At 39.0% G+C, this 22,209-nt stretch overlaps 1 protein-coding gene across 1 annotated transcript; it reads right to left on the bottom strand.

Moving 5' to 3' along the window:
- Positions 1–4,394: 4,394 nt before the first annotated feature.
- LOC111924712 (epidermal retinol dehydrogenase 2) lies at positions 4,395–17,341 on the bottom strand. Its single transcript, XM_023921018.2, has 7 exons — positions 17,302–17,341; positions 16,136–16,595; positions 12,642–12,773; positions 11,079–11,178; positions 9,544–9,688; positions 8,455–8,577; positions 4,395–7,946 (listed from the first exon to the last, which is right to left on the bottom strand). Exons 2-7 carry the CDS (start codon positions 16,460–16,462, stop codon positions 7,853–7,855), a joined length of 921 nt encoding a protein of 306 aa, XP_023776786.2. The 5' UTR covers positions 16,463–16,595; positions 17,302–17,341; the 3' UTR covers positions 4,395–7,852.
- Between the last annotated feature and the right edge of the window lie 4,868 nt (positions 17,342–22,209).

Raw genomic sequence — 22,209 nt, 5'->3', positions numbered from 1 at the left:
AGCGTTGACCAGTTTTCCTTTGGGGATAAAGTGAAACTGAGGTTTGCCTTAGTTTAGCCGGTAGCTAGCAATTACACCTGCTCTAGGGATGCCTGGGACACAGAGGTGCCAAATGAAGAAGTGAGTGAAATAAATAATTCAAGTGTTCTTAATAGAAAGACTTTGCTACTTCATCCTCTCTTCCAGATCAGTAACAAACACATGAAATGAGCAAAGCAGACAGCACAGGTTTCTCTGCAGTTTCCCAAACAGCCCACCTGTACTCTGGAAATCAACTCTTCATTCTTCCTGGTTGTCCTTCCATATTAAGCCTACCTTGTTTACCTGTACAAGGGCCTTAATTTGCTGGTTTATAGCAGCTTAGTCTTCAAAAGTGAAAACCACCATTTCTAATTAACATAAAATCTTAAGGCACCCTGGAAATTTGCATGGTAATAAAGAGATAAAAAAAAAGTCTACATCAGTGTACTTCAGGACATGGTTTCCTTTCTGAAACTGTGAATAAGAAAGGGCAGGCAAACCTTTTAGCCAAGACCACATTCACCAAAGCTGTTTTAGAAATGGGAAGTACTCATTCCTAACCTCAGCAGCATTTTTGAGGATAATATCCTCTAAAGTGAAAAACCATGCTGATCTCCATGGGGAATGAGTGATGTGAGCCAGATTTTACCAGAAGAAGTTTTTTTACCCAAAATACCAGTTTGGACACCTATTGCTAATTCAATAGCCATAGGGAAGACATCTGGTGTTTCAACTGTCTGCTGCACTCAACTCAGAATCCATTATTTCCAGCCTGCCCAATCAGGAAAAATTTATTAGTTATAAGTAATTGCAAATCTATGAAGTGAAGAAAGAAGGAATAATTCAACATATCAACAGCATGGTGATGTTTTGGCATTAAATGTAATTGTTGTATATACAGTATTTTTAATATGTTTAAACTTGGATATAAATTAGCTATATCCTTCCTGTCTGTTTTGTGATACATATTAAATGCCCAAGGATATTTGAGCTGATATCACTAAGAATATATGTTGAAGTTCTTTTACCCAATTTTTAAACAATTAAGTGGACATGTCAGGATAAGAAATCCATCCAAAACTGCTGGTGAAAATAAATTGCTGCTCTCAGAAAGCAATCAGGCAGTGAAATAAGTAGTTTGGGTCTGCCACGTCACCTCCAGATAACTCAAATTAAATGAGGCAGGTCATTTACTTACTGCTGCAGGATCATTCAGGCAAGCAAATACATTTTAGCTTAAATAAGCAAGTGCTGGACAGTTCAATCTTCACTTTAAAGTGTGCTGTGATTCTATGGAATGTACTTTGAATTCAAACTAACACCATCAGGAGCAGTCATTGTGCTGTTTAGGCTCTGGAGGGACATTATATGATAGTTGGTGATTAAAAAGAAAGTGTTCATGTGTAAGCAAAATAAATGCCATCATGTTATTAAAAAGTGAAAATTAGGAAAGATTCAAATAGATTTAATTAGCATTGTTTATTCTGTGGTTTTTCAGTGAGAAAAAAGAGGAAATCTAGAAAAATGCTGTAAATATGTTCAAAATTTATTGATCAAATCTGTTTCACGATGATTGGTTAAAAAAAAAGACCAATTCCCTCTGTATTTTTAGTTCTGTCAGAGAATTTTATTGTCAGGAAAGATGGCTTTTCTGCCTTTCTTAGTATTGTGAAGCAGTATTTTTCAGAGAAATTGTCCTTGCTTCCAAGCACAAGCCTGTCCCATTTGTGCTAAGAATGGTGACAGCCAACTTTGTACACACTTTTCCTTTTTTTGAGTCACCTACTCTTTCCTTGGTTCCTTTTTTCAGGAACAGTTTTTGCTTAAATGAAATGGCTACATTTTGGCCACAATAATCCCCTGCAGCATTACAGGCTGGGGACGGTGTGGCTGGACAGTGCCCAGGCAGAAAGGGACCTGGGGGTACTGGTGACAGCCGACTGAACATGAGCCAGCAGTGTGCCCTGGTGGCCAAGGAGGCCAAAGGCCCCTGGCTTGTATCAGGAGTAGTGTGGCCAGCAGGAGCAGGGAGGGCATTCTTCTCCTGTACTCAGCACTGGTGAGGCCACAGCTGGAGTGCTGTGTCCAGTTCTGGGCCCCTCAGTTTGGGAAGGACATTGAGACACTGGAGCGCATCCAGAGGAGGCAACGAGGCTGGTGAGGGGCTTGGAACACAAACCCTGTGAGGAGTGACTGGGGGAGCTGGAGTTGTTGAGCCTGGAGAAAAGGAGACTCAGAGGTGACCTCATCACTCTCAGAAACTCCCTGAAAAGTGAGTGTAGTCAGGTGGGGGTTGGTCTCTTTCTCCAGGCAGCAGCTGACAGAATGAGAGGACACAGTCTCAAGCTGTGCCAAGGGAAATATGGGTTGGATGTTAGAAAAAAGTTTTTTTATGGCAAGAGTGATAAAGTACTGGAATTGTCTGCCCAGGGAGGTGGTGGAGTCACCATCCCTGGATCTGTTTAAACAAAAATGGATGTGGCACTCAGTGCCATGGCTTAGTTGAGGTGTTAGAGCTGGGTTGGACTTGATCTTGAAGGTCTTTTCCAATCTCGTGATTCTGTGACAAGAATTATACAAAAGCTTCAAAGAGGATTGCCAGTGACTAAACTGTCTCTGAGACTATTTTAAAGCTGCACATGAAAAATGCTAAGGATAGTTTTCTAACAAGAAAGCAAAGAAACCAGAAGCAAAAAGCTGGAAACATAAACATAGGACAAAAAGAAGGCTCGTGCACATAAGAATTAAACATGTACAATCTTTGGCATGCCACCTGATGTTAAAAGCTTATTTTAAATATTTTCCCAGAAAGATGACATTTCCTATTAATAGGAATAGTTCAAGAGAAACACAATGCTGCAAGTGTAGCATTATCAAATTCTTCTAATGGCAGCCTTCTGCACTTCCCTTTCAGATGTTTTATCAGGTTATGTTAAGGAGGATCTGAATGCATCTGTGTTGCAATAGAATTGAAGGAGTTATTTTAAAGGTATTTTGTGTGTGGTGGAGTACAAACCACTAAAACTAGTTTTCATCATCAACGTCACTAGAAATTATGCCATCTCCAAGATGGAAACACCTTTCATTTGCAGAGCACGCATGATGAAAATTTATTCCAACAGTGCTATTATGTGCGGTTGAAATAATTTAAGTTTTCCATTGTGACATGTACCATGATTCTCAAATTATTATTCCTTGCGTAGTGTTGTATTCTTGTATTGTTCCTTGTATTCTGTGTGTTGCCTCTGCTGATTTATAACAAAGTTGTTCCTTATATAAAAGGAGTGGCATTTATTTTTCTTATTCTTGCTTTAGTTATTGCAGTGGCTACTGACTTTTGTGTAGAAGTATGTTCCTTCCTTGGAAAGCAGATTGTAAAAATGCAAATGGAAAGAAATAATTGATTAGAAAGTCATTGTAAAACCTTTGCAAAACAGGAAATCAGCTACTGTGAAATTATACATTAAATAATTATGTATATTAAATAAACACTGCCAGTTTACCAGGTGGTAAACAGATGAGTATAAGGCAAGTGGAGTCCTATGTAACATGGCTTAAATATTGAACAGAAACAATTTCCTTCTAATTTCCATTCCTGCATGGTCCCACAATGTGGTCTCTCATCTCCTGCTTTTTCAGACATGGTTGGAATCATGGGTCTTCTCTTAATTTCTGTGGGGACTCTCAGATTTGTCAGTTTAGCAGTTGAGGCACCGATAGTCCTTCAGCTTCCAGGGAAATCCAAGCTATAGATAATGAAGGGCTTTAGACAACAAAGTAAATAGCAGGTCTAGCCTGACTTCCTACTTTTAATTTATTTGCTGTCACACTCTAAGTAGCTTTCAAAGATCTTTTCAGGACTATCACACTCTCTGGCTTCTTTTCCTGTTCTGTAGGAGTATCAAATTCTTTATTTCCTGTTACCTCCTAGCATATCATCCCAGGCAGACAGGCAACACTCTTGAGGCCAGCTCTACTCAAACCCATTCAGTTGCACAAAAGAAATTATCTTTAAGTGTGCAAATGCACTCAAAAATGGTAACTACTGTACGGTAAAAATGGTAACTATTAATATTTCATTTGTTAACTACATTTCTGAGAAGGAAGTAGTGGAGGAAGCAACAAAGCAACTGCTAGAATGCCCCTCCCACCAACACACAGCACTTGATCAATGAACACTGCAGAAGAGTGGACTTTATGAAAGCATTATGAAATTTATGAAAGCATTGAGCAATGCCTCGTGACTCTTTAAATCACTGCTGCCTCAGGCACTGCTGCCAGCTGAGATTAGTTAATGAAGGGGAAGGCCACCTGACCTTTAATTTGGCTTCAGCAACAGTTCTGTGCAATGGTAGAAGGCAATTAGAGTTGTATTAATTCTTTTTTAAAATACACATTCTTTATTAGCAGTCTGTAGCATCCTGAAGAATCTGAAGTTGAACAGAGGCATTGTATTGATTGCAGAAAGAAACTAGAAAAATCCATAATAGTAAACAATGTAGAATTTTGATCTGTTAATAACTGGGCTCTCTGGATTGATTCAGATCTTTCTTCCTTAAGAAATTATATGAAATACTGAAAATCATGAGGCAATGTAGAAAGTAATAGCATTTTTCTAGGTTGAAAAATAAAGAGATGAAAATTACTTTTCTAGTTACCATGAAAAATTGTATAAGCATGAAGCCTTCTTTTCCCAGGACAGGTAGTTATGAATGACAGGGACAGTACACTTACACATAGTTCATGCAGCTTTCACTATTTTTTGTGTTTCTCAGGGTACAAGATCAAAGACAAAGGTAGTGACAGAGAAAAAGGGAATTTCCTGACTTCCAGCTCCAAATCTCTCCCTCCTCAGTTGTCTCATAACCTGTGGAAACTGTGAACTAAACATCTTTCCAGAGAGAGGCTGAGAAAATACAAGTTACTCATGAACAAGACTTCAAATATTGCAGGATTTGGAAATACATTTTTCATTTTAATGTACGAGACTAGCCTCAAATTAGCTTTGAGTACTCGTAGAGTGTTTTCTATAATAACCATCCTTCTAAAATAATAGAGGGTGATCAGGCCATTAGAAAGACAGAGATTTTAATGGGAATGTTTTCAAATTTAATGAAGCAATGACAGTTCAGGTGATAAAGCAGAAAAGGCTATCAGAATTTCTGGGAAAGTCCAGAAGCATCTCTGCTTCTGGTGCAGAAGCAACTGCAAGTTGCATCTCAGTGTCTCTGGGATTTTTTTACATGCTTAGTTATGTAAATGGAGAACTTGAGCATCTATGAAAAACTCTAATAATGACTTATAGGGAACACATAATGAGTTTGGATGGAAACATTGAACTCTGAAGTAAAAGAGGTACTAAATAATGTAGAATTAAATTAATGAGAAATCAAAGTTACGTATCATTGCCTCTAAGGTTTATCCAAAGATTTAGATTATAAAGTGACCCAGAATAATTCAAATGTTTCTTCCTCAAAATGCTTATAATTTGAATATGATTAATGTTCTTCATAAGATACTCAGTACTACAACTTCCTTTATATGAAAAATGTGCTCTAAAGAGCTATCCTGTACCAGTGGGCATAAAGCAAGAGCGAGGAACTGACATCCCAGATTATCTCACTATTGGTACAGCAGCACAGGCCTTTCTTCATCAGTTTTGCAGAGAACAAGGAGTGAGAAAAAAAGAGAAAAAATTAAGATAAACTGTATTCCAGTCACATTTGCAGCTTCTGTATTAACAGCATTTCTCCTGTAAAAATGTTTTTGTCATGGAGGAATTACAAATAAGATGAAAGCCTCAAAGAAAGACAGGACACGAGTCTCAGGAGTTGTTGGTAACTCTGAGATACTTCTTAAGTGGCATACTATATTTTAAAATACGAAGATAATTTTCTGTTAAAAAACAGGGACACCATCCAAGTGCATCTTCTGAGCTTTAATAGGAAGGTTTTGGCTTACAGTTTTAGAATTGTATTACTGGATCTATCACATTTCTGCACAAGACAGACGAAGCTAATCCCCGCCAAACACCACCAAGAACAACCAGCCCCAAACCCTGAAACTGTTTTCTTGGTATTTTCATGGAAAAGAGTGAGTTATCTGTAATCCTGATTTTTAGGATTGATAAGAAGATCTAGCAGATCACTGTGAGACTTAGAAAGTATAAGCTTTACAAATTCCTTATTGAGACAAGCAGATTAGCCTGAAAATAATATGGAGCCAAAAGCACCCTTGGCTGAGGTTGCAGCAATACAGAATAAGGTTTTGCAGGGTGGTTGTGCAAAACTGGTGAAATATAGTTTAGAAAATAGGGTATTATTCCCTTTACATTGTTCTTAACCTAAGCATGTCCTGCCTAGCCTATATGGTCAGTGAACTTACAACTGCAGATGTAGGTGATAAGGTTGATATATTTTAGTGAAAAAAACTGAAAACAAGAAAGGCATCCTGAAAGGTGAACCCTTACACTGAGCTCCTTGCCTGCAAATATTTCATCCTGAAACCATTAACATTTAAATGATGGATAGTCCACCATATATTAATATCACTAGCATATGACACTACTTCAAGTATGAGTCTCATTTCACAAATCATCCTTAAATACATTTTTCTCACTTCATGAGCGTGTTCTTAAGCTCTGCAGCACCAGCAATTATGCATTAAGATGTTCAGGCCCACAATATAGTCACAAACATAATGTCATGTCAATTTACATTGACTCTTGTAATCTAGATCATTGATCTAGAGCCAAATTGTAACATTCATGCAGAACAAGGGAGTCCCAATACTCAGCATATTTGCCTACAATTGAGAAAATGATTGGTATTTGCAGGAAGCAATTTAGACTTTGCTGTCTCATTAATAAGAAGAAAATAATATTTGATTACTCATCACCTAGAGAGTTTTACACAATGTAAATCAATAAATCTTACTTTCCAAAGAGCCAAACTTCAGATATCTTTTTCTTTCTCTCAGAGAAAAGTTTCCCTGTAATATCTACTGGTACATGAAATAATTTATTGAATGCATAATTTGGAAACAGGGTTTTCAGTAGTGTGTACTCTCATAACTATGTGTATTTGGGAGCTTTTAAGTATGAGTTTAGTTAAGTACAATTGAATTTTGATGGCAAACGTGGTCAGTAGATGACTGTTAAATGTTCTCTGTAATTCCTTAGGGTTTGATAAACTAGGCTTTGTAGATTCACTATTCTTCTGTGTAGTTTATTTATTTGTTTTTAAATTTAGCCAATTATGAACATTTTATGTTAGTGTTTTCTGAAAATTTACATGAGGATTGATTTTTATAATTAAGTACCAGCACATATTTTGTGTAACTAATCTTCAAACTTCTGCTATTGGGGACATTTTTTGTTCTTTAGGACATTTAGGTTATAATTTCATTTGAAGACAGTTGAAGAACACGTGTGTGACTTCTCTTCTAATACAAGGAGAATTTCACTGTAATTTCCAAAAGTACATGAGGTATTCCTCCTGTCTTCATTATCCCATGCTTTACAACAAAATTGTGTTCCACACTAACAGGATACCTCATTGAAGTTTCAGTCTGAAAACAGTACAGTCCATGCAAAGTTGTTACTTGGTCACTCAATACCTAATTAATATTAAATTTTAGTGATTTTTCAAAAGTTTCTCAGAAAATTGCCAATAAAGACTTAAAAGACAGAAGAATTCAATGGCATGCTGACCAATGTAAAATAGCATAAATGAAGTAATTTATTTGTCAAGGAATGAATACAATTTAAAATGATTTTTTACTGAAAATGTTCAATTAGATGGCACTTGAGGTCTTCAGAATACTTTTTGTTTCAATCCTTTTTTTTCTGACCGAAGGCTTCTTCCATGCTCTCAGGGAACTTAATGTAAGACTCGAGGAATAACGCTATTTTTCTAGGAATGAAACTGATGAGACAAACATTGAATTAGTCTATTTTTCTTGTTCTTTAGAAAAAGGTACTCTATAAATAAAGATATGAAAAAAAACATTATATGTGCTCAATACTTTTAATATCTGGCAGTAACACATTTGGCACTTCAGTGCTATAAATCAGGAAAACAAATGACAGACCAAGACCTTTTGTAAAAGCCCAGTCTGCAGTGGTGGCAGGGACTGGAAGCAGACAGTGCTAGACCAGGCATTGCTCCCAGTGTACCATGTCAGGAAAATTTTTGAACTTTCTATACCCAACTGCATCTTAAAATATTTCTTAGAGACAGAAGAGGCCAGAGTTTTTCATCTAGATTATTAAAAAAAAATCAAACCTACTGTTTCTTTAAAATTGGGTACATATAACTGGATTGACTGCAGGAATATTAACTAAAGGACTGTTTCAACTAAACTTTCCTGCTGATTTTACAGGCATATGGCAAAGGAAAGAAGGTAATGCTAGAAGACAAATCACATGCTTACATTCTGAGACCAAGTAAGTATACAGCTGGAGGCATGATCAGATAAAATTTTTCCTTTTTAATTGCATCCACAATCCTGCTGGCTGCATACTCTGGATCATAAACAGGAAGCAAACAGGGTTTTCTTTAAAATAAGAAAAAAGGGTTATGGAATTATAAAACTTTACTTTTGAGATAAATACACACACATACAGAACGAGATAATTTATGCATTTTCTCCCTTCCCTTCAAGTAGTCTTGAAGAGGAATCTCCAAACCTTTTAGTTCCTTCTATCATCAAAATAAATTGAAAACACTTTGATGATGTTGTGAATTGAATGACTCTTGTAAGCTGACCACGATGAAGTTGATGCCCACACTGATTGCAGCTTTGGAAACCTCCAAGCTTAGCCATACTATGTGCTCTATGCATCATTGCTCTCCAGCAGTCCTTTTCTGCTGTAAAAGCTGAAGTGACAGCTAAATAGACCAGGACCAGGTTTGTCACCAGCCAGGAGGAGGGCTCTGCTCTGCATACATGCACTGCTGCACAGCGATGAACGGTGCAAGCAGGAGCAGAGCACTGAGAAACCCAAGATCACTGGGACTGCGCTCCTGCAATGGCTCATTCAGTGCTTGCAGCCTCTCCCATCACTGCAGCCACAGGGCCACCCAGCAGATACCATCACCACAGCTGTTCTCACTCTGAGGTACAGCACCTGCCAGTACAGACAGTGGGGCACAGTTAATTACAGTACAGACAGTGGGGCACAGGTCATGGGTATCCTGACAGCCATAACTGTAATTACACTGCCAAAATTACTTGGGGTGGAGAACATCAGCACTCTCCTGACAAATAAGGTTCCCTTAACCCTTAAATACTGATGAGTATCCCCAGCTGTTCCTTGACTGTGAGGTTATTACACAGTTCTTGTTATTGACTGTATGCAAGACTCGGGTTTCTTTATGTCAAAAGACTGTTCTCTGTGCCAATAGGGCAAAAACACTGAATTGAAAATCAAATCAATCAACAAAAAACTGAATATTATATACCAGGTGAGTGGCAGTTATTTTTTATATATGGAATAGTACAAATCTAAGCTTTACTTACGCGCTTTTGAAGCCTTTGCTTAACCTAGTACTAATAAAATAAGGACAAATGATTGTGGTTTTAATGCCACATTTTCCTCCATGATACAGTTCTGAATTTATGGCTTCCATCATTCCAATGACTGCACTCTTACTTGCACAATAATCTAGAAAGTGGAGAAAAAAGAAATATCCAAAACTTTAAAAGCACAGTAAAATCTATGTACAGAACTGAATTCTTTGTAATACAATTTAAGCCACAATATTATTTAGTTCTATTGTTGGCAGTCTTGTAATTAGTATTTAAAGCATATTGGTGATCCTAACTCTGGAGATTAATGGCTCTTCCCATGAATGATGCACAGTTGCCTAAGGAGAAAATTAATCCTTTTCAGAGGAGGTTATTTTTTCCTGTGCACTATATAGGCAAATGAGCTTATTCAGCATTTTCTGTACATTTCCAGATACAATTATTATCTGATGAATGTATGGAACACTATCCTTAGAGATAATCAAAACTGGGCCTGTTTTAATCTGGGGATATGGAGCAAGGGACCTTCAGAGATTCTTCCCACACAAATTATTCTACAGTTTTCCAGTTGTTAGAAACTAATTTAATACAGTGCCTTACATGTAATGTAACTTTTTTTTTCACACACTTTTTCGAATGTGTGTGAAAATAGTTGTTAGATACAATGAAACCAAATTTTGCTAAAACACTCCAAAGACAATAGGCATCAGAAGTAGTTTGCTACTCTTCAGGAGTTCACTCTTAGTGAATGATGGAACCATGCAGCCTAAAAATATATATCTAGGGTGTAAGAGGTTATAAAGCATGGATGGGAAGGCCCACTGCCATAAGCCTTACAGTATATAATGAAAGCTGAATGTGACTTATATTATCAATACCAAATATTGATAATATATCAAGGTAACCCCCAGGTAACAGGTGTCAAATAAACACTACAGTAACACCATCAATCAGCAGAAGAAACAGGAGATCCTTATTACACTGAAGTTCAAGTTCTCATAGGTGACCGCAGAGATACCATCAACATGTAAGAGAGGCTGGAGGAGAGACAGGGCAGCAGACCCAGCAGATTGATCTTCTGAGGGAAACAGCTGAGAATACTGAGCTTTCAATAGCTCAAACCACACTTCATTCAATTTTATTAAAAATTCTGCCAAAATGCCTTCTGCACTTGAAAAACCATATTCCTGAATGTGTAGCTCCAGTTATAAACCTTGTGTGTCTCAGGAAGCAGAAAAAGCTGTCATTAGAAAGCATTTGACAACCTGTATGCAGGGCTCACTCCCACTGCACGTGTATGAGCTGAATTGTCCTTCTGATGTGGAGAAAAGAGAGTCTGTAACCAGACAGTAAAATCTGCAGGGAGCTCGCTGTGCCGCTCAGGCACGCGACACTGTCACCCTCCGGTACACCGTCACCTTTGGGTTCTTGTCAGTACAGCCTGCTGAAGCCAAGCATTTTTGAGGTGTCTAAGAAAAGTGGTTAGTGTGTAGATCTAATTTGTAATGGCAGTTGACAATAATTACCTGACAACCTGTAGAATCCCATTAATCCAGCTGCACTGGATGTGCTAACCAGGTGTCCACGGTTACAGGCCACCATGGCTGGAAGAAAGGCCTTGCAAGTCTAAAAAGATATAAATATATTTATTTTAAAACCCCCTTTATAAATAGGCATAACAAAATTGTTTCATTCCAAAATTTGGTAATACAACCTGACTTGCTTTATGGTTCTTCAACATACAAGAAGCCCAAACGACATTCAATCTCTGTCACAATTTTTAAATGAGAGACAATATTTCCTTGAATGAAGAAGGGTCATTCAGACAGAATCCTTTGTCTGAAGATCTAACAGCATTAAAACCATGTTATTAAAACCAGCAAAGTTTGTATTTTCTTTTCTTTCCTGGTTCCTCACAATTTGTCTATTGCTAAAGGTTTGGTACACAAGAGGGAGCTAGAAGTCAACACATTAAAGAGAGTTCAGCTGTCTGTGGGCCCTCTTTGTTACAAGCCGAACTGCCTGACAATTCCAGCACTCCAGGACCCCACTGTGGGCTATACTAACTGGGAAGAATGCTAGTGTTTTACAAAGGGGGAGATAAGAAAAAGAGACAGGAACAGTACCTTTTTTTTTTCAATAGCTGAGGAATCCTATTACACTCCAGATGTGAGTGCCTAGTGCATCACTATCCTCCTGCCCTGGGTTTCTTCAGACCTGCCAGGGGGAACACCTCTCCCAATCTGTTTTCCTCAAGTATGTGGAAGAATGATGTAGTGTGGCTAGGGAACACTAAGAGAACTTCTATTCTTCAGTGATTTTCCATTGAGAACTGCCTTTTAACAAAGGAGTTGCAGTGCTCTATTTTTCCCCGATGCAGGCTGTTCACTCAGGCATATTAACAATAAGTGCAAAGAGGGGACAATAGTAACACTCTCTCACAAAAATAACCCCTCCTAAATCTACTGAGACCTCAAATAACTGCAAATTCCTTCAGAGGTAGAAAAAAACCAAAATAAATTCTTACTAGCTAGATTAGTTTTCTATGTACTTCAATCAGGTGGTGACCGGGAATGAAAGCACAGCCTGAAGACCAACATGTGCAGCATAAAATCACGCAATCATTTAGGCTGGAAGAGACCTTTAAAATCATTGAGTCCAACTCTAGATGTAACACTTCAAAGTCTTCCAGTTAACCATGGTTGTGTCTCCCTGAATGCTTCAAGTCTCTTAGGCAAAGGCTTCAGATGCCAGGAAACATCAGGAGCAGGGAAGTCACATGCCATCATGTCAGCACTCCCTTCAGCCACAGCTGTTACAGGTAGGGCAGATTTCCTGATACAGCTGCACAAACTTCGATTTACCAGAGTGCCCAGGCAGGTTCATGTTAACACTATTGAGACATACTGGGGAGACTGTCTCCAATCACAGGATGATAATGAAAACATATATTTCTCCCAATCAAGGTCCTTCACATCCCTATTCCAAGCTGAGTTTTTAAGGTAAATGCCACCATTGTGGTTTTCACACCTAAATACTTGTCTGTACCTTTTGGTCACTCAGGAGTAAAAAACTCACAAAAACTTTACCCAGACTTGAGAAAAGAAGTTGATTCTGAGTGTCTTTTCAAATTCTTCATCTGTAAGCTCACAGAACTTTTTCCCGATCATTATGCCAACATTGTTGATTAGAATAGTAACATCCCCAACTTCTTTTCTAACCTGAATTAAAGGAAAAAAAAAAAGAGAAACAGAAAGCTTTAGAAGGTATCCTTGTCTCTTGTGCTTCATTTATGAAAATGTTTAGTAATATTTGCAATAATCAATATTTATGAAAACGTAGGTATGCAAGAACTGTTGTAGTGCATCAGATCAAAGGTCCATCTAAGCCACCCATCCCTTGTCTCATGGTGGAAAGCAATGAAAAAAGGAACTGGCCTCTAAGGTCTCCCACATGCTCAACTTTTCACATGCTGCAATTTGCAATCTTTTGAGGGGTATGAGATATCTATATCATTGTCTTTAATATATCCCAGTGATTCTCCCCCCTGCCCTCCTCCCCAAGGTTTTGTAATTGCTCCCTGAACTCCAGAATACTTTAGACTTCCACAAAAACCAAAGGTAAACGTTATGCAGCTTTAGGGTGCACTGTGAGCACACTTTAACTGCAATCAGAACATTTCCAGTCTCCTATTTTTGGTATTGTGAGAACCTGCATTCCTCTGCTAAGCCTGCTCAACCCCCTTTCCATATAACTTCTACTGAACTTGAAAGAATTCAGCTCAGATAAATGGGGGGATACAAATCCTCTGAGCACAATAGCATCTACCATAAAATAGATAGATAAAATCATCATTAGCTCCATTTGGTTTTGTTTTCAAAAGATTTTGTGCCATGATTTGATTTATATCAAAGCAGATGGCCAAGATTTACTTATAGTATGAAGAATCAGTCTCACAGATTTCTCTGCTAAAGGTGGATGATTATCTGGGGTCTCAAAAATTATATTATGATTACAAAAACATTAAAATCCCACATGTGCTGCTGTCTGGCAATTTGGAAACAGGTGATTGGATCTGGTGCCTCAGTCAAAGGAAGGTGACCTTCCTTTGGCTCTCTCAGGGAACCTTAGCATTCAGTGAAGATTTGTTTGGTATTTCTCCAGCTGTGTCAGGCTTAGGCCTTCTCATTGACAAGCAGGGCTCAGATACTTGCACTTTTCCACCTGCATAAATGAATGCAAATCTAGACACTGCTCAGTGTTGCAGGAATGCTGAATTCTTCCTTTGAGGAACACATCTGTACTTTCTCTCCCTACTCTTTTAACTGCTGTGTCAGTCCATATGATGATCCTCTTCTTAACATGACACCTTATCTTCACCAACAGCAGCATTTTATTTTCCATGACATCAGTTGTCCTGTTTACTCACTACTATAAAATATGTGTGAAGCTTGGCTTCTATTTAGAAAAAAGTCAAGCTGATTATTCTACATTATGTATTTTTTTAGGTGTTTTCTAATTCTTCTGTGAACGTAATTTATACTAGTTTTCTGTAAGACAGGTTCATAGTGTGTTTGTGTCCTCTCAAGTGCCCTTTAAGACTAAGTAAGGCATATTTACTATGCTTTTTTCCTTGATCATCTGTTATAGCAAAACAAACATTCTGCATTTCTAGCCCACCAGATCCATGTCCTTCAGAATTCCCAGGTGGGCACTGCTTGTACCTGAAAATTAGTTGTTGTTCATTTTACCAGTTTGCTCTAAAATCTCTTCTTTAGAGACTTCAATGGACTCTTTTGTTTCCTAAAAACAAAACTTACATTATGGGAAAATACTTATGCTTTTTTGGAAGTGAGTATACCGAATAAAACAATTTAATTTAACTTTCTTGCAATTGTTTTCTTTTCTGTGTCCAACCTCAAGACTTTTCATATTGCCAATCAGAAATTTGCAGGTATTTCTAAGAGTAGAGGAGGCCCAGAGTTGAAAAACTCTTCATCTAAGAAAATTTCTGTCTCTGTCAGGACAGAACAATACATGCAAATATCTGTGAATATGTTGTTAACATTAATTTGACACCTTAACAGCAATTTTAAAATTTTGAACTGCTCTTTAAGTTGCTGTTGGCAGGTCAATCTGTGCACTTCAGAATAGTGTTTGCAGATTTGTGCACAGCAAATTCCACAGGCTGAAGTCCTGTGGCTGATTTGGTTACTGTATTTGGAGATCAAAAATTACTGGGGGCACAAAACAAACCTTTTGAGACTGCTGAAATAAGAGCAAACAAATAATTTCAAAATGTTCTTTTCTTTTTTTCTCTACAGTGTGATTGAGCTGTGGCCCATGTACTACTTGCAAGTATGGGTAAAATAAACCCTTGCTGATTTGCAAGCATGAGAATTGCAGCTCCAAATACTTACAGACGCTGAATCCAACTTACCTTTTAGAAGTTCTTTTCCTCAAGAACATTTCTTGAGGAAAAATGGTGTTTCAAACTTTCATAACCTTGCTCAGAAAGACTTAATCTGATTTGGTTAAAATAAAAAACAACAACCACAAAACAAAGAGGCAAGCCCACTCATGTGCCCACTTTTCCACCCAGAACTCATTGAAAATCAATGTCATATTTCAAGTCTATTCTGAAACAATCTATCAACACTCATGTCATAAAATAATTCAGCTAATTTCTCTGATTGTGCCTTCAGACACAGCATGTCAAAGATGTGACATGAGAGTCATGTATGTAAGCACATACATTGAGAATTTGAGAATTTAACAGAAGTTTACAACTGGATGAAGTTGCAGTGGATAACTGGATTATAAGTGAAGTTACACTGGGAAGCATTTTCAGACAGTTTAAGGAAAAGTAAAAACTAATTATGTTAATTCAGTGTCCAATTTCTGAACGCTGACTATAATAATAGTAATAATAATAATAATAATAATGAGGATAATAATAATAATAATAATAATAATAATAATAATAATAATAATAATAATAATAATGTTGTAGTGGTTTACAAAGTGAGTCAGCACAGCAGAAGAAATGGAGCTCTTCTTTACCTTATTTTCCACCTGTATTGATCAAGAAAGGAACTGAAGCTGAATCATCAGTTTGACTGGAGACCAGCCACATCCTAATGACACGTCTGAAAACATTACATCCTGCATCACCCTTAGAGAGCTACAGTTTCCTAAACAAATAGGCAGAGGAAAGAATCCTCCTTTTACAATATCCACTGATTGTTCTTTTATTTTTAAACAATTTATTGATATCTTAAAGAAATTATAAAGCCTAAATGGGTTAATATATGGAGATAATCTCTGCTGCATGTTTTACCATACTCTTAATCTAAACACTCCCATCTCACAATGAAGAGTAGAAATGGATAAATCTCAACAGACCTGATTAAAACCAGTTACTTTGTTGCAACCACAGTTTAAATTCCATCTAGAAACTATTCAAAACGAGAAAGACATTGCCCTACATGATTACTTCCCTCCAAGGAATAGTATGATTTCTACAAAACCAATAAATTCAATAGGATATTCTATCAAGAAGAAGCAAAAATACACATCTTACCTTGTCTGCCTGTTCATAGATATCCTCCCTACTGCTGCAGTCACAGTGGTAGGTGAACACCCGGTTGGCTCCATTTTGTTGGGCTAATCTGCTTGTTTCTTTGTTGCCTTCATCATCGATGTCCCAAAGAACCAAGGTTACTCCCAAGGGAGCCAATTTTGAGGCAACCCGCTTTCCAATTCCATTTGCAGAGCCAGTAATAAGTACTATTTCACCAGCAAAACATTTTTTGCGTAGAGGAAATATAGAGAACATGTTCTCCATAAGTAAAAAAAAATAAAACTTCACATACTGTAGTAACTTCCGGATGCATCTGAAGCTGAACATGGTTTCTTGGGTCCAAGCACCACTCTTCTGTTGTGCAAACCCAGAAACACAACACGTTACAGTAGTGGGATACTGACTGAAGGAGAGAAGAGGTTGACCTTCAAACCTTCAAAGCAAGTTCTTTTGCAGTGTTCTGTGCAGGTACAAAATATTAAATTATTAATTAATTATTAAATTATTAAATCATTTAAAATATTAAAGATTTGTTTTGTGGAAGCTGCCTTACTAGTGGGATTAAAGCAAATGTCTTCCTCTAGGTCCTACGGACCTGTTTAATCCCGAGTTCCTCAGCTTCCATCTCTGTTTCTAAGAACATTTTAGTAACATACATTTTAGGCAGGTAGATCACTTTGTTTTCACAGCCAGCTGAACAAAAAAAAGTTCTGAACACACTGGTGCGACATCAACCTTAGGAAGGAAGGTGTCCTCCTTAGCAGGCAACGCGACCTGTTTGGGCAGCCGGGCAATGGGAGCGCTCCCACACCGCGGGTATTTTCCAGAGCCGTGCATTCCCATTTCCCAGCAACTGGCCAGCCACAGGGAAAAGCCTGTGAAAACTTACGAGCCTTGCTTTTCATTCTGCATTAGGCAGCACCACTCCCTTTACAGCGTTTGGGACGGGACAGGAGAAGGCTCAGGAGAAGAAGCTCCCGCGCCGTCCCGGCGGATCGGATCGGATCGGATCGGATCGGACTGGACCGTCCCGGTCCCGGTCCCGGTCCCGTCCTGTCCCGTCCCGTCCCGTCCCGGTCCCGGTCTCGTCCCGTCCCGCGGCTGCGGCCCCTTGGCCCCAGCAGTCACATCTTCGCTCTCCCTGCGCCCTGTCCCCCCGCACTCACCGCCGGCTCCCGAGTGTCCTGCACGCCTGGCCCAGGCTGGCCCGGCCCGGCCCGGCCCGCCCCGGGGCCCGGCTCCGTGCGGGGGCGGTGCGGGGCGCGGGCCCGGGCAGGCGGCGCTTCCCGGCTGGGCGGCTGCGGGATGGCGCTGCTGTGGCACAGGGTGCCAAGCCTGGCTGGCTGCCCGAGGGCACCTGTAGGGCGGCAGCTCCCTCTGCCACGCCGGGACATCCCGCTGCTGCTGCTGCTCCTGCTCCTGTTCCTGCTCCTGTTCCTGCTCCTGCTCCTGCTCCTGTTCCTGCTCCTGCTCCTGCTGCCGCCACGTCGGGGGCTCTCCCGTGCCCGGCCGGCCCGGCCAGCGGGGCGGCACTGCTGGCTCCATCCCGCCTGGCCGCTCCATCCCAGCCGGCCCAGGGCTCGGACAGCAAGTGCTCTCTCCTCCCTCTGCTGCTACTTCGCTGGGGCTACAAAGTTAAACACTTCCTAATTCATGTAGTAAATTCCTGCTATCTAGTTTGCCGGGCTGGGAGCAAAAAGGTAGATGATGATTTTAAGTGTGCCCCCTAAATCAGTGAATCCCCTGATTATCATTTCACACCTTTAAAACTGCTTTTGTGAGTCCTCAGTTTCCCATACATGCGTTATCCAACTCTAAAACTACAGTCCCGCACCACTGTACCATAAATATTTTTGAATAAAAAGCCACACACATACTTAGGTCCGTAAGAATGTGCTTCTCCTGTGACACCAGCTCATCTCAATCACCATGAAGTCTTCCACACACTGTTTATGTAAAAAGGCAATGAAGAGAACGCTACTTATTTGGTGGACTTTGCATTTCGAATGAGTTTCATTAGAGGTCTTGTTTATTGGCAAGTCATAAAAGGAAAAAAAAATGGAATAAATTCACAGTGTGTTCTGATATACACATCTGTATTATATACACCATTCAGACTACAGTTTATGGGGTTCATAAGATGTTTTTCTGTTGAGCTGAGATAAAATGATAGCTCACAAAATTTGATGTAATTTTCAGCAAGAAATACGGTGGAAAACTGTAGGCTGTCAGTGTAAAGATTTTTATGGAAGGGATATGTTTCCATGCACAGTTAACTGTTGAATATTCTATTTTGGTGCCTGCAAAGGGGAAGCTGAAATACCCCCACTGAGGATGAAGGCAGATCTCAAAGCCTCAGTGAGCTGTGGCTCCAAACAAGATGCCAAGAAATGCAAAATAGGTGGGTAACCTAACTCCAAGTGTCCCATGCTGCAATCAGTAATTACACAGCAAAAGCAGCAGATTATGGTGAGGGGAAGCTGAAATGATTCAGAAATTAATTCCTGGTTATGAATCAAACCAGGGAAGATGCTTGTTTATTATGATGTCATTTCAAGGTGGACAACACTGGTGAGGAATGGTGTTGCAACCAGAACGTCTTAAGCTGTAAGGTGGAGCCTGTTTCCAAAGCACGTGCTTATGCAAGTATGAAAACACATGACTTCCTTGTTCTTATGCTGGACTGACCTAAGGAGCAGCCAGCTGCCATTCTATAAGTGATGAAAATGACAACGATGATTAATAATTTATATTAATTAAATTAGATACTATTTATATCTATTAAATTAGATGCTTTGTGGTAGTGGAATGTTACACCTCATTGCTATCTTGAGGTCCAGAGTGGATGTGGTAAGTGACAAGGGTCTTGGGGAACAGAGTGATTTAGGATAGCTTGCATTTTACTCACTGCCAGCTAGATTTGATGATTCCTTTAGAGAACTGTTTAGCATTTTGAAATTAAGTATTTGTGTGGCTTTTTGTCTCAGTTTTGTCCCAGTGTTTTAAAACATTGAATTTTGTTGTCAAACAGAAACTTATTCTCCTGACTGATGTATGCACTGTAACTGGTCTCTAGCCCCAAACTTATCTTTCTCTGCAATTAACTTTGAATTTGTACCAGAAGCTCCTTTTCCTAAGTGATAATAAGAACACAGCAATGAAACTGTCCACATGTGACTGCGCTGAAGACAAATAAAATCAAAAGAACTGCTGCAGCTAGAGAAGCCACGGTAATAGTTCTGTGAGTGATATTTTTATTATTGACTTTCCAGTAACAAACCTTCACATGTCTGGCATTTGTTTTAATCATAAAAAAATCTATTAAACATAGGAAACAGGGAAGATGCACAAATAGATCAATCTAAAAGTACATCACTAACAATATCAAAGCAGGGGTAACCACACAGCCTAAAAATGGCAGCTCAACAGCATGTTTATTCACTTCTGTACACTTTGTATATACTCAATTTATGAGAAATGAGGAGACATCGTAAGAGGCTGTTGTGGTTTAACTCCAGACCTCAACCAAGCCCCATGCAGCCATTCGCTCTCTCCCCACCAGCGGGATCAGGGAGAGAACTGGGAGGGCAAAAACTAGAAAACTTGTGAGATAAAGACTGTTTAATATGGAAAGCAAAAGCTGTGCACACTGGCAGAGCAAAAGAAGGAATTAATTCACTGCTTCCCATGGGCAGGCAGGTGTTCTGCCATCTCCAGGAGAGCAAGGCCTCATCACATGTACTGGTTACTCAGGAAAACAAATGCCATCACTCCTAAGGCCCCCTTCCTCCTTCTTCCCCACACATTGTATACTGGACACGATGCCACATGGTCTGGAATATCTCCTTGGTCAGTTGGAGTCACCTGTCCTGGCTGTGTCTCCTCACAGCTTCCCATGCACTCCCATACACACCCATGCACTTGTGGCAGCAGGAGAAGCAGGGAAGGCCTCTGCTCTATGTGAGTCCTGCTCAGCAACAACAAAAGCATCTCTACATTATCAACCCAATGTTCAGCACAAAAATCCAAAACTGAGCCCCAAATCAGCCACTGTGAAGAAAACTACTCTAGTCAAAACCATCACAGAGGCATATCAAATCAAGTCTACCAAGTCTACCAAGCAGGTATGTTAAAATAATTCACTATCCCTTTTTTAAGTGCATAAGAATCAGTCAAACACACATGCTAAAATCTACCCATGTACTGAGGGATTTGGCTGAGGTTTCCTCATGGTGTGCATCCTCTGGCATACTTGCAATTTTAAATGTGATAAACTTGACAGTATCTCAGTATATGCATGTTTGATACATGAAATTGTCACAACTGCTAACAGCCATGCATGGTAATTGTAAGTATAATTAATTTTATTGGCCTTTTGATTGGTGGTAAAGATTAGGATTAGAGAATTACTCTTGTCCTCAAGCCAGCTGGACCTGTTGAATATTTCTGGTGGATTATACATTGACCAATACATTTTGTTACTAAAAATGAAAAGATGTTTACTTGCAAAGTGCTGAGATGAATGGTATTGAAAGGTATCTTCGCTGTTGAGCTGCAATAGGTGCTTTAAATATATGTTATTAATTACTGGTAATTATTATTATCCCACAGCTTTTAATAAATGGTTATTGAATATTTACCAATATATTAATAAGTCATTCCTGTATTATCAGCATGTAAAACTTAAAACTCTACTGCCAAAAAGAAAAGAATGGATTTAGTAGAATAGGATTGCTTTATTAAAATGCTTGATAAATAATTATCTTACTGGGCAGCTGAATTACATGGGTTTGTAATTTTAAAACTTAATATAAACCATTCACATGTTGCAGACAGATGTGACAAACAAATTCTTCAGTAAGTACAGACAAATGATATTTTAACATTTTCTGACAAAAGTCATTTTTGCAGGGTGTTTAAATTATGTGGCAATACGCATTCATATGTTTGGAGGAACAAAAAACTCCCAAATATACATAATTCCTCAAAAGGTGAGCTGTTTAGCTCTGGCAAAGACTAGTGAGGAAAAGAGCCTTTCTCTAGTTCACTAGTATTTGTTGAAGTTAGTGAATTGATAGCATAAAAAGAAAATTTCTCTTTATAAGGACACAGAAAGGAGCATATAATGTCGGCCTGTGATAGTGAACTAAGTAATGTGATTGACATTTTAGAGTAATCCAATACTAAATACAAGATGACAAGTAGGAATCCCTTACTATACAGTGCCTATGACAACCTTAACTCTCCAGTTTTAATAATTTGTAAAAGCTCCAGTTGTTTCCTGTGTCAAAACATGCTTCTGATCCATAGAGGTCAAAGGCGTCAGCCTGAAATCTCACCAGATAGGTATGTCTTGTGTTAAATGAAATCAAAGTTATAGTCTTATTAATTCATCAGAAGGAAACAAAATCCTCAGCACAAATCTAACATATTCCTTGGATCTGTGCATATCCTTTCTAACAGATTTGGCCAAAACTCAGGATTACACTGGATCACCCATTAAGCAATGCACTCTGCAGTGAACTTTTCATCCTACTTAAAGATGAAGCTGATCAGGGATGTGCAGGAACTGGCTGTATATCCTGTAAATGAAGAAGAAAAGGAGTTCCAGCTCACAAAACTTGGATCTTGTATCCTGAATCGAAGCATGAGTTGCTTGCTTTCCAAGGAATAGTATGGAGCACTGAAGGCCTCCTTTCCTATGGCTGGATTTTTTATTTTTTTTTCCTTTTAATTGGTTCAATACACTTCATCACACAGCCAAACTAATTCAATCTCCACTGAAATAAAAATTAGTAGCTGCTGTATGAAATTGGTGTTGTGATACTGCTGAGGCATGATCCAGGGGATAACTATAGGCCATTGTAGCTATGGGAGGGTTTGTATCTACAGGCATGCTAGAAAAACTTTCAATACTGTAAAGAAAACTGGCTGACTCAGCCCTCTGAGGGCTACTGATACTCCAGGCTGGCAGCAATGAGATTAAAAAGAGGAGTGTCAGGCCAATTAAAAGGGACTTGAGGGCATTGGATCAAGTGGTTGATAGGGCAGGGGCACAGGTGGTCTTTTCCTCA

This window comes from Cyanistes caeruleus, chromosome 1 (assembly GCF_971803275.1).
Source record: "Cyanistes caeruleus chromosome 1, bCyaCae1.hap1.1, whole genome shotgun sequence".
Taxonomy (NCBI): domain Eukaryota; kingdom Metazoa; phylum Chordata; class Aves; order Passeriformes; family Paridae; genus Cyanistes; species Cyanistes caeruleus.
The sequence above is the reverse complement of the archived record's forward strand: the minus strand, read 5'-3'. Positions and strand labels throughout refer to the sequence as shown.

Excerpts from the sequence above, each read along its gene's own strand:
- LOC111924712 (XM_023921018.2), bottom strand. The coding sequence starts at position 16,462 with ATGTTCAGCTTCAGATGCATCCGGAAGTTACTACAGTATGTGAAGTTT. Across the intron at positions 12,774-16,135 it reads TCTATGAACAGGCAGACAAG|GTTAGAAAAGAAGTTGGGGA; the intron begins GTAAGATGTGTA and ends CCTTTAATTCAG. Across the intron at positions 9,689-11,078 it reads GGGATTCTACAGGTTGTCAG|ATTATTGTGCAAGTAAGAGT; the intron begins GTAATTATTGTC and ends TCCACTTTCTAG.